Source organism: Lemur catta, chromosome 14 (genome assembly GCF_020740605.2).
Source record: "Lemur catta isolate mLemCat1 chromosome 14, mLemCat1.pri, whole genome shotgun sequence".
In the NCBI taxonomy this organism is placed as follows: domain Eukaryota; kingdom Metazoa; phylum Chordata; class Mammalia; order Primates; family Lemuridae; genus Lemur; species Lemur catta.
This window is the reverse complement of record NC_059141.1, coordinates 14479977-14492880: the sequence shown is the minus strand read 5'-3', so window position 1 is coordinate 14492880 and position 12904 is coordinate 14479977. Positions and strand designations below refer to the sequence as shown.

The 12904-nt window shown below is 45.7% G+C and overlaps 1 protein-coding gene across 18 annotated transcripts in view; it reads left to right on the top strand.

The window, feature by feature from the left end:
- The window catches only part of TCF7L2 (transcription factor 7 like 2), a 189608-nt gene that overhangs the window by 113324 nt on the left and 63380 nt on the right, over window positions 1-12904 (top strand). Inside the window, exon 5 of one of the 18 annotated variants that reach the window (XM_045568116.1) lies at window positions 3645-3785. The exons of the other annotated variants lie outside the window; for them this stretch is intronic. Within the exon in view, the coding sequence (XP_045424072.1) occupies window positions 3645-3785 (141 nt within the window). The remainder of the gene's footprint in view (window positions 1-3644; window positions 3786-12904) is intronic. 18 annotated transcript variants of the gene reach the window in all.

Genomic DNA, 12904 nt, shown 5'->3' with positions numbered 1-12904 from the left:
TTAAAATTCTGATCTCCTTTAGAGACCCATGAATAATCATTTCTCTGTTGCTATGGAGGGGAAATGCATGAAAAACACTACCAAATGTATTAAGGTTTTCCAGAAAAGACACAAAACCAATAGCATGTGTGTCTGTGTATATATATTGGGAGAGATTTGCTATGAGAAATTGGCTCATGCAATTATAGAATCCCATAATCTGCATAATCAAGCCCCATGATCTGCAGCTGGCAAGCTGGAGACCCAGGAGAGTCGATGGGGTAGTTCTAGTCCAAGTTCAAAGGCCTTGAGGACCAGGGGGAGCTGACGGTACAATTCCCATTTGGAGGCCAGTAGGCTCAAGACCCAGGAAGAGATGATGTAGCTCAGTTCTGAAAGCGGGTAAAAACTTCTGTCCCAGCCTGAAGGCAGTTACACAGGAGGAATTACCCCTTATTTGGAGTAGGATCAAAAGAAACACACCTTGAGAACCTCTGTCACAAATAGGCAGTGTTTCTGGAGACAGTCAGGAGGTTTTAGCACTGCTCAGTATTTGTGGCCTCTACTTTCTGGGTCTGCTGTGTTCACAGAGACCACATCTTAAAATAGGTCAGTGCCTCCAGTGGCTTTCTTGGAGACCCTAGAGGAGAAGAGGGGCCCCCGGGGCAGTTCCAGCTGGTGTGTGGTTGCGAAGGTCTTCCTCCACTGGCCGCAAGCTATACTCATTCTCATTTCAAGAAGTGCCAAATGCCTACTCCAATACTTTGCCTTGTAACAATCCCCTCACATCAAGAGCATGAAATTCACGAGGACTTCATTTATTTTTCTTGGGGCATCTCCAGTTTTTTCCACATTATCACTTCGTTCATGGGTGGACAGTTATTCAGGTCAGTCTGGCTGAGGTGACTAAACTGCTTCAGTCTGAATTCTTCTCCCTCTGTCTTCAAACCCAATTCAAACTGGCCTGAGCAAAATGAATGTATTGACTGATAACTGAAAAGTCCAGAGGTAGCGGGCATCAGGTGTGGCTGGATCCAGGGGTGGTACCATTTCCCTCCAGTTGTTGGCTCCACTATCCTCCAAGGTGGCTTCATTGTACAGGGGGTTATTCAAGTCCAGAGAGATCTCGTGTTCCCTTGTAAGTCTGTGACCTTGATTCTCAGCCAGTGTCTATGGTAAGGGGTTGTAGTGTGCTGAGTGGGCTCAGACTGAATAAACTTGGCCACCTCTGGAGCTGGGGTAGGGTCCACTCTACCTAAACTGCATGGCTGGAGAGTCAGCCTCGTGTCTCCTGAGTAATTTGGTATTGCTACCAGAAAAGAATGGACACTGAGCAGAAAATTCAGCAGATGTCTACTTCCTAGTTTTTGTGGCCATGGAAGAGTTTTTTTTTTTTTTTTTTTAAAGGAAGACTCAAAAGGAAAAAAAACTATAGTTCTTCTCATGGAACAAAATGACTTTATATTGTATATGCATTTGAATTTTTTTAAAGATGTCTTATAGCCTCTAAAATTGGAAGTGGTTTATAAGACTTTGTATTCTGTAAAAAGAATGGAAATGAATAATTAAGGAAATAAAGAGAAAAGCAGGGTAGGCCCATAAGATAAGGTGGGGGATAAGGTTAATTCTACAGGTTCAAACCTGGAGCTCCTAATGGGTTGGTAGACGTGACCCTACAACATTGGCTCTGAAATTCCCCAGCATGGAACAACATACAGATCTGTACAGAGGGGCATGTGTGTAACGTCTCCTCACAAGGCACAAGCCCCTGTGCGAGTATGGGCTGAGGAGAAATGGCTGTGGAAGATGATAAAGACGATGTGTTCGATGGCAACCTTGGATGCATTTCTTTCCCAAACTCCTTCTCTGGGGCACTGCCCTTGGGAACCCTGCCTCCGCTCTCAGCATTGTGTTGTGAGACAAAGCAAGCAGGCGAGGATGAAAACCACCCCCCTGTTGCTTCTAGAAACAATCAGGGTGTTAACCAAGTCACCTTTGGTGCAAGGCAGTAAGGTGAGTCACTGACGTGGCAGAGCAGAGTAGGATCACTTTAGTTATAAAGTTGGGCCGATCTCTCAAATGGGCTCATGCATGTCTGATGACTCACGCTCCTGTTCACAAACCAGCACTGTGGGGATGGCAGGGAGGGGGGCTCTGCTTCCCAGTCGAAGACCGGAGACCCCTGGGGTAGAGAAGCGCAGTGCTCGTCTGCTGCTTGGCTACCCTTCCTGGGGGGCAGATCTCTGGGCTTCTGATGGTTGGTGGACCTCAAAGTCTAGACACAGGGTCAGCTGCAGCCAACATGGGCCCTGGATAGCTCTAGTTTTGGGGATGTGGCTGCTGTTTTATAAATTTGTCCTTTATTTTCATCAGTTTCCTATCTTTCAAAGTCTTTGGTACCCATTAGGTTCATTCTGATACTTAGTGAATATCAGAACGTGTAAGATACTGTGTATTGTCCTTAGTCTCATATTGAGAAATGTGAGAAAAAATTGTTGATGGAATTTTCCTTCATATAAAACTTCAAAAAACTAGAGTAGAGAAGGCATACATCTTTACATCGATGTTTTGTTTTTTTTTTAAAGAAAATCAGAATGATATTTCTTTGTTGTGGAATAGCCCTTCTTGGACCCCCGGTTACTCTTTACAGCCCTATATTCTCTACCATGTTTATAGAGCCACAGGAAACATGTAGACAGGCAAACGAGTCCGCATAGGAGCTGTCTACGAGTTGGCTGAGACCCGGTCTGTATTCCCCTCTGCCATTTACTAGCTGTGTGACCTTGGGCACGCTCCTTACCATCTCTGAGTCAGTTTCCTCCTCTGTGAAATGGGCATGACACTACCTACCTCACAGGCTGGTCGTGAGCATTAATGGAATGACAGGCGCACTCTTGCATGGAGTAGGCAGTCAGTAAACCGCAGCAGCTCTTGTGATAGGGCTCTGGTTGTGTTGAAATTCAAGCAGCATACACTTCTGGTGTGTGCTGTCAGTTCTTGTGAGGGGTCCAGAGTAGCTTCTTTCAAAGACTGTGCTCTGGCAGAGGAAGGGTGCTAGTTAAGACAGATCCGCTGGGCCCAGTGGCACGCATTTGTAGTCCCAGAGGTACTTGGGAGGCTGAAGCAGGAGGATCACTTGAGCCCAGGAGTTTGAGTTCAAGCTGGGCAATATAGTGAGACCCCATCTCTTAAAAAAAAAAAAAAGAAAAAAAAGGCAGATCAGATCTGTAAACAGCTCAAATATTATAGTCACATTTTTGTAGAGCAGAAATACCAACAATTTCACATGGTTCAAACTAATAGAAGATGCAGTAAGGTAAGTTGAGGGAGCAAATCCTAGCTACTGGCTCTCGAGAGGCCAGGAGGAAGGAGCAGCCATGCCTATTGGGGGCGGTGAGCAGGGGTGGGGATACTGGGAAGACGCACAACCGAAAGGCTGCTTGGAAGAGGTTGCATTTGAGATGACCCCAGAGGGGACCCTGAGCTGAATGGCAGGGAGGCGGAAGAGTCCTGGTTCCTGACGGGAACCGTAATCCTTCACGTTTGGAGCTTCTGGAGAAATGTGGGTCAGGATAGAAAGTCAGGCTGGGGGCTGTGTGTGCCTTGGTGACCGTGTCCCCCTCCCTCCCGAGCCTCACTCTGTCCCCCTTTCTTCCTGGCAGCAGAGCCCCCGCCCTTGCTGCACTCAGGGACATGACTGTCAGCACTTCTATCCCCCCTCAGACTTCACTGTCAGCACTCAAGTCTTCAGGGACATGAAAAGGAGCCACTCCTTACAAAAGGTTGGGGATCCCTGGTGTATGGAGGTAGGTCTCGGAGCAGAACGACGGTGTGAGATGAGCTGGCTCTGAAATGAACCCGCCCATCCAAAGTTGACCTCTCGCTGGGGCGGGGCCCACACACCATGATCCCTGAATTCCTGTTGGGTTGCTGTCATTTCGGGTGCCGTGATGTCTGGGTGTGCTGACCACTGATAGGGCTATCATAACCATAAAGATGCCAGTTTATAAGGAGAGGGAGGGTGGAGGCCGGTGTGCCCGTGAATCCAAGGCGCCTGGCTCCCAGCGAAGGCTACGTGCCACAGTGTCACACGTAGCCCTGTGCAAATGATGAACGGCACGTATATTCCATTAAACAGGGCACCCAGCAGGCGAGTTCCTGGGCTCTTCAAAGATCCCAGCGAAAGGGAAGTTACCACCCCAACTTTGCCTTGTTGTTATTAGTCATTTAGAACTTACAGATTTTCTCTTAAAATTCAGGGTTCTGAAAAATGCCCACTTCTGCAGCAATACCTACGTGAATGGCTTTCCTCACAGATGCTGCTCTCCAAGGACAGGAAGCATTGTTAATTTCCTTTAAATAATTCAGCGTAACGTCACTGCCCCACGCTGCTCAGTGCTTGGGAGTGACAGTTCTCTTCAAATTAGTAGTCCCAAAGCATAAAGAACATCTAGGACATGCTTTTATCTTCAGAAAAGCAAAAGTCAATGCAGATAAAAAATGTTAAAGGAACTCTTAGATTTAAACAGCAAATGACTTAGTACTAATGTTAGCTTTTTTAAAAAAGAAAAAGTGAGTATGTATGGGCCAATGAGCAAAGCCACTGTCTTTAAAAAACATTTATTGTGTACCTAGTAAGTGCTGGGTGCTGTGCTGAGTATACAGGGATAGAAGGCAGGATTCCTCCAGCAGAGGTTAGAGTAGTCTGTGGCGTGTGTACATACGCCCTGCCTTTGGGGAGAGAAAACATTGAATAAATCACCTGTAAAAGCTTGTTCTAGTTTAGGAAGTAGGATATAGTCAAGAGAACTGGGGACATGTAGAAGAACATAGAAGAAAATGTAAATACGTATCCTCTTTTTACCTGCTGTTAATCTCTTAATATTTGGATGCTTTTCTTTCTAGTCATTTATGTGCATAAACTTTAAAAATGTTTCACAAAATTGGAATTGTCCGTTACACAGTTCTGTGTTTTCTTTTCACTTCTAACATCAGGGATGTCTTTTTTTACACTGTACTGTGTCTTAATTCTCTTTAGTAACTTCATGTAGTAAAGCTGGCGTCCTGTGGAAATCCTCTGGTCTAACTATTCCTCTTCAGCCAGATATGAATAAAACTGAAGATATTTCTGGAGTCTTTCGAACTTTTTGTTTTCTTACTCCCTTGCCTCTGACCATGCCTGTTCTTGGACCACGCCTGTGCCCTGATCACCTGGAGCTGGCGCGTGTGCATGAAGACCACGCCCTTTAAGTGGCCTTGGTCTGACAGCGCAGGGAGACCACTTCTTCTCTGCAGTAGCCATGGCCTGGTGGAAGCTTTTTCTTCAGCAGTTCCTCGCTGGTTCAGCTTTTAATAAGCATAGCTGTTTATTCTGACTGTCGGTGATAAGGCCACATGAACACGCCATCCCCCCACCAGGGCCTGGCAAATGGTAACTCATTAATCTTTGGTCGGAGGTAGGAGGTAGATAAAGGAGGGCCGGGTTCCCATTTTGAGAATGAGGAAAATGAAACAGAAAGACTGGGTTTCTTCCTTATAACTCAAGATCCACAGCAGCCGATTAGATCCCTGGCGCCAGTGACTATGAGTATTTATCAGCCTTGTGCTCAGGACTGGGAAACATCTCCTGGGGAAGTGCCAGAATGCCACGTTTCCAGGATTAGGTCTAAATCCATGACTTGTGAATAGGCCAGATACAAAGACGTCACTTATGGGCTGTGCCAACTTGGGCAAGTAACCCTACTGCCCTGTGCCTCAGTTTCCCCATCAGTGAAAGGGGCTCATGCATGGGCTGTATTTAAGGAGGGTGCTTGGCGAGAGAGCTGGTGGGCTCAGTCTGGTGCGAGTGTGCAGCTGGATTCTCGTGTGTCAGCGAGATGGGCCATTCACTGCTGGGGTAGCTCAGTTGTGCTTTCCCCATAGGTTTCCACGGAAATTGGTATGTAACAGTCCTGGTGCCCACTACCTCAAGAATCTCAGTGGTATATGTAAATCTTATCTGCAGTGTGGGTGTGATAGATAGAAACGGCTCTGGGGTGTAGTGAAAGTTGCATGTGATTAGCAGTCAGGAGAACTAAGTTTGAGTCCAACTTTCTGTCACCCCTACTGGGAAGGGGCAAACCCTCTGTGATGCAGTCTCTGTATCTGTTGAAGCGGGGCGGGGATAATGGAATAGTGGCCCAGCCTGCTCCACTGGGTACCTGTAGAGATCCCTTGACCTTTAACATGGTCTTCCTATGGTCCAGGTACTACTGTAAGTGATTTGCCTATATTAACTCTTCAAAACCTGATAGCAACCCTAAGAGGCAAGTGCTGTGATTGAGCAGCAAATAAGGTAACTGGGGCACAGAAAGATGAAGCAACTTGCTTAAGATCACACAGCTAAAGAATGGCATCTGTAAAATTGCTGTTAATGAAAGACTATGGCTCTGGTTTTTGGTTCAGAGCTTTCCGCACCAATGTCTTGCGCTTGGTAAAGAAGAATGTGTTTGATCCTGTCCTACACCAAGCCATCTTAGGGGCTGGGAGGAAATTTTTGATTCAGGATAGCCAAGGTCTCACTTTAGAAGTCTCAACATTTGGGATATCTTCCACCCCATTCATATTTAGCAGTTGCTGTCCCTTCCCTTGTAATTCAGCGTGATTCAAAGATCTCTTCCTGCAGGGAATGAGGGTTGGTAGACCAGTTGAGTAAATATGACTAAGAAAGTCAATACCCACCCGGGCAGGGATGAGTCACTTTCTAGTTAGCTATTCATGTACATTTTAAAGCTAGCCACACAAAGTCATTACATTGGGGCTATTAACATGTTTAATAGTGACAATAATAGGGTGTGACCCATGGCATAACTGCATTCAGATAAGAAAGAAAGTGTTTTTTTCCTGTAATTGCTTAGTCAATACCATTTTCACAGAAATACTTGGAAACAAACTTTTAAAAAGTGCTTTGTCCAGACTCTTCCCTTATTCCTTGTTTCCTTCCTCTTTAGAGGTTCTATAAACGTTTCCTGATCAATGGCCAGGGATTATCGAGATGGTACTCTTTGTCCCTTCTGATTTTTTTGGTTGACCTACCTTTTTGCTAGTGTGGAACCTGTTTTTATTTCATTTTTAGGGTGCGTGTGTGTGTGTATGTGTGTCTATGTGTGTGTTTTCAGGACAGGGCACGTTATTCCTGCTACTTGCTTATTAACCTCTCAACCTATAAATTTAAGGGAAAAAGAGACTTCTGCTAAATTTGCAAAGCTAGTCACATAAACAGGGAGTTAGCCATTTTGGTGAGAGGAAATGAAACTTTTCTTGGGTTTATTAGACCACATCCTATGTGGCTTATTATATGTCTGATTTCTAAAAAGCATGGCATCATGGCCAGAGTTTTATTTTTGCTTATTAGTCATTTGAAACAAATACAGATATTGCTTCATTTCCTGGGTACTTTATTTTTTAGTACATGTTATGTATGGAAAATCTGGATTTACACAACAAAGTGCACCAGAGGGGAAGTATTTGTTAATTTATAAATCTCTGCATTATAGCTTTGGATTAGCAAGCATTGTGCTAAACTAAAAATTTGTGGTTGCCCCCTCCTCCCCCAAGTATATAAAGAAGCAAGATAAGAAAACTATAAAAATAATTCCCAAAGGCAAAGTTAATATTTTGACATACTTCCTTCTAGGCTTTTAAAAAATGTATTTTCAAAATCATAGGTGGGCTCATATCGTTCATGCACTTATTTGCTGTTTATTTTACATCTCTCAATAATAGAAACACTTTCCTATGTATGCCATGGTGGCTCTTTGTAAAACTACTAATGGTTATTTATGCTAGAAGTGGGTATCTCTTGCAGTGCACACACACTGTTTCCAAAGTTCTGCTATTACAGTGCAATTGCATCTCATGTGGCAGAGGGCGTAAGTTGGCAACAGTGAAGACAGAATGATTCTGGAACATTCCATGATGCCCTTGTGATGTATATGACCCATGGCTTTGCACATACAGCCCTGGATCATCCTGTGCAAGGGGACCAGAAAATTCACACCCCCACCCCCAGCCCTGTTCATGCCCATGGGGTAAGATGGCAAGTGGGACCAGCAGATTATTTTATTTCTTCTTTTCTCACATTCTCTATCTGCAAAGCTTCTTTGTTGAAGTCTTCTAGGCTAACTGACCTCATGAATTTCCTCTGCCGATTAATAGCTCCAGTACTATAAATGGACACTGCTGTGCCTACCTGGGAATTTCTTTTCTTTTCTTTTCTTTTCTTTTCTTTTCTTTTCTTTTCTTTTCTTTTCTTTTCTTTTCTTTTCTTTTCTTTTCTTTTCTTTTCTTTTCTTTTCTTTTCTTTCTTTCTTTTCTTTTCCCTTCCTTCCTTCCTTCCTTCCTTCCTTCCTTCCTTCCTTCCTTCCTTCCTTCCTTCCTTCCTTCCTTCCTTCCTTCCTTCCTTTCTTTCCTTCCTTCCTTTTCTTTTCTTTCTTTCTTTCCTTTCTTTTTTGAGATAGAGTCTCTCTCTGTTGTCTGGGCTAGAGTGCTGTGGCGTCAGCCTAGCTCACAGCAACCTCAAACTCCTGGGCTCAAACACTCCTCCTGCCTCAGCCTCCTGAGTAGCTGGGACTACAGGTATGCACCACCATGCCCAGCTAAGTTTTTCTATTTGTAGTTGTCCAGTTAATTTCTTTCTATTTTCAGTAGAGACAGAGTCTCACTCTTGCTTAGGCTGATCTTGAACTCCAGGCCTCAAGTGATCCTCCCTCCTCGGCCTCCCAGAGTGCTAGGATTATAGGCGTGAGCCACTGCACCCGGCCTATACCTGGGAATTTCTGCTACTTCAGTGAGGTCACATGCTCAGCACATCGGGAGATGACATAGTTGTACCCTACTTAGCAGACGCAGAGCTTGCCACCAGGGAAACAGATCCAGAGAAGCAGGGGTCATTCCTGGCTCCATTTCCCATGGTGTTTGCCATTCCTTGGACTGAAAAGAGATGGCATTGTAGATGCTGTTCTTCCCACTTTGTACACTAAGTAGGAAGCCTAGGCACAGTGTACAGTGGTCTTCTAAGGAGCTCAGCGTTGGGGAAGGCAGGGGTGATTGTCCACCCTGCGTCCAGGCCTCAGTGGGCCACCCGACACCCATCAGGACTCCACAGGTTGTGTCCATGGCTCTCAATGTTTGTTAGTGGCCACCTCCCCTTTCCCCATTCTTTGTGAGTCACGTATTTTCTTTGCATCCCATGTGACGAGGGTTATTAACAGGGAAGACTTGGGCCATCAGTGTGTGACTCGTCGTCATCCCCACAGTTTACTGTTTCGGATCCTCCCCTTTTGTAATTCTTTGAAGTCATGGACCAGTTTTTAATGGGTCAAACATTGTCAAGGGAGAGTGTAAATCAGCCTTAAAACTTTTCATTCCTTATAGGGCGCCCAAATCAAAATACCTGGTCAGTACTTAAGAAGGACTGGACACTTCTCATTGGTAGTTTTGACATTATCTGCCCATGGGTCAGTCTGTCTGTCTCTCTGTGCTGGTATCTGTTCCTCAGAGTCCTTTCCTGTTGCCAGTCCCTTTAATGACGTCAGTGAGGTAGATGTTTGGAATTTAGTGATAGGAATCATATCTCAGCCCAGACTCTGGAACTTCATTTGCTTGTTTTTATTAAGGGCAGTTTATTAGGTAAGCACAGTAGAAGATCTTAGTTTTTATCCTCCCTTATTGGGCCAGTCCTGTGTGAACCTTATTTGAAAGATATTTATTGCATCAGCTCCTGCTAGGCGAGCAGGGACGATATGAGGAGCTACAGCATTTTCCATCCTTTATTCCACACCCTTCTAATTTTCAACATCATGTCTTTAAAAAGTCATTTCAAACCTGTTTACAAAACCCAGTGGTTTTGTTTATTTGTTTGTTTGCTTTGTTTTTCTTTTTAGTTTGAGGAGCAGGGTGGCGGAAGCACCCTATGAGGCCAGGTTCAAGTTTCAGCCACCCTTCCCTCGTCAACGTCTGGCCTCTTCTGGGGCTGCAAATGAGGAAGGAGGTGGTCTTTGTGCAGCCACACCTTTCTGAACTCTGGCCATGTCACATCGTGCTCACAGCCAGCCTCAGCGGCCAGCGCAGCAGGAGAGAAAAGGTCTTGCCTGGGAAGGTCTGAATTAGAGGTCTGTTTGTGCCCAGAGTGAAAGTTTCTGTTTTGGAAAAGCCAGTTCCTTTCAGAGGGGAGGGTGAGGACAAGGAAGGAATGGAGACGCCCGAGAAAGAAGAAAGAGTCAAGGGAAGTGGGAAGGAATTGGGGTGACTGAAGGACACAGAGCCCCCCACCCCCACTCAGTTTATTTCCCAACCTCACCGGTCACTTGATCTGACAAGCCTCGCCTGAGTCCGCATGTCATAGGCCTATGGCCTGGCAGTAGCCTCTTGCTGTTTAGGAGAAGAGAGTTGGGGCAGATGACAGCGGATTGACCCAGATCTAGATGCAGGTGGGTCAGGAGGGATCCTGGAGACTCTCTGTGACTGTGTGCTCAGCCCGGCTCCTGCCGACTGGGTTTGTGACAGGCCTCGTGGCTCGCCAGGGGCCAGTGTGACAGGTGATAAGTCCACTGGTCCCTGAGGAAAAGACCAAAACCCCTCCTCTGGAGAGTAGGAGAAACTCACAACCGCCCAGAGGGAGGTCCAGTTGGTGGGTTGTCACAACTCTGTCTCTTGGACAAGTTTCTTTCCTCTTGCCACTTATGCAAGGACCCATGAGAAAGATGGGTGGAGGTGAAAGGGACACTTATGGCATCTTTCAGTGGCTTCAGAAACCTTCCCTGAAGGGAAGGTGGGTCATTTCCCTGCCCAGCCTCTCTACCTACTCGGTAGGGGCAGCAGTGTCTGGGCATGGGCTCGTGGCCCTTGACATGTAGGGATATGTTTGCTTCTATATTCTCCTTGGCCCTGTCCTGCCTGGGACAGCAGAAAGTACTCAAACCAAGGTTCTGTGAGGCTTTCCACACCGTAGTCTTGCTTGGCTGGGTCACCTGCAACTCTGTTATTGTGGATTTACACTCACTACATGCACGTCTGTGCCCCTGACTTAAGGTCTGAGGACCAGGTTTCTTTTGAGATGTGGGATTTTTTAAAAATTGCATTTTAAAATATATCATACAATAATAGTTGGCTTTTTTCTTTTGGTCTACAGTTCTATGGAATTAAACATAAATTCGTACGACCACTACCGACATGATCAGGGTACAGGACAGCTCCATCATCTCACACAGGCCCGCGTGCCACCCCTTTGCAGTCGAGGGAAATGTGGGTTTTATTTTTGTTTTTGTTTTCTATATCATAGGTAGCATTGGCTCAATTCATGTCATCCATTCAGGGGCTAATTTTTCATCATTGACTGATAAGAGTTTGTGCTCTGCTTTTTCTCTGGGCCGTCTCCAGCGGAACAGCTGTCACCTCAGTGCTGTGGTTGTTGGCTTGTTAGTTACTGGCAAGTCTGGGCTGGATTTCCTATTTTTCATTCTGGGCTGTTCTTGCCCGTACACCCAAAATGCTTTGGGCCACCCTGTGGATTTAGGAGAATTCGAGCTAATTCTAACAGTGGTCAAAGAAAAAAAAAATCAGCAAGGGAAATATGTTGTTGCTAACCATGTAGGCAGCAGAGGGAAATGAAATTACTTTTGGAGTATTCTGCTTTGAATTATCTGTATTACTCTTTCTCAGATGTCAGGACAGATTATGAAAGTTTGGGCATAATGTTTCAAATGAAGATGGCACATGATCTGTGGATTTTATTGACCCAGCTTGGTGCTCCCAGGCTGTCCTCACTTGTCCCATCACCTGAGGTGCCTGCACGGATCATCATCGCTGCGTCCCCACCCAGGTTCTGAGCAAGCTGGTACGTGTGTGAAGGCCGGAGCTGCCGTCTTCCCGGCTGTTGTTCAGAACTGACGCTTACTTAGGGAAAAGCGAAAGGCAGGGTATGTGTGTGCTGGGGATCCTATGTGTACTTGTCCTCCTCTTGGGAAGTGATGAGAGGTGACCTCAGAGGTCCCTGCTCAGAGTGTCACACTCGAGTGAACAGTAGATGATGCTTCTGCCGTGCATTTTGCTGGGGAAGGTAACAGCAACCGCACACATGTAAATTCTTGTGTAATCTAATTCCTGTCTTTGTAATTACTTGGAGACTTGCCATGGCAGCCAATTGAGAAGTGGGAGCAGTGACCCAGTGCAGAAAGCAGAAATTGGAGGGGAGGGGAGGGGAGGAGGGGGCGGGGAGAACACAGGCGCAGCTCTCCTCCTGGCTTTACAGTGTCTAAAGTCACTTAAGAATCAGGAGAAGCATTATGACTGCCCTCCACTCAAGTAACCCAGCCTTCCCAGCCGTGCCCCTCGCCCCCACCTCTCTCTTGCCAGGCCGAAGGAATTCTCAGAGCGTCCCCGTGGCTTAGCTGAGAGGAAGGACTTTTACTGATAAGAAACTCCCATTGTCTGGCAACAGGTTTCTGTAGAAGAATGTCCTCCAGGTGGGAGAAGAATGGTTTTCATTTTAAAAACCACACACTAAACAAAGCATCCTAAGCATGGGCAACTAGCAAAAGAAGAAGAACAAGAACAAAGCAGCCTGGAAACAAGTTGTATTTCAGCATCCTGACGGAAATGATAGGGGCACTTTAGAAAGCCGGTGGTGGCATTATTTTCACAAGTAGAGCAAGGGTAACTGTGGAGTCTTAATTCTCCCGAATCTGCCTCTAGAAGGCAGAATGCAAAATGATCAGCTCGCTTTGAAAGCGTTTGCCGTTTGTCTGATAGATGTCGGAAACATGATGTCACTTCTGCAAACATCCACTTGAGAAGGTGTGTGGTTTTTTTTTTTTTTTTTTTTCTTATTTGGGTGACAGATTGCATGTTAGGGCACTAAAAGATGAAAGCACTAAATATTTGCTTT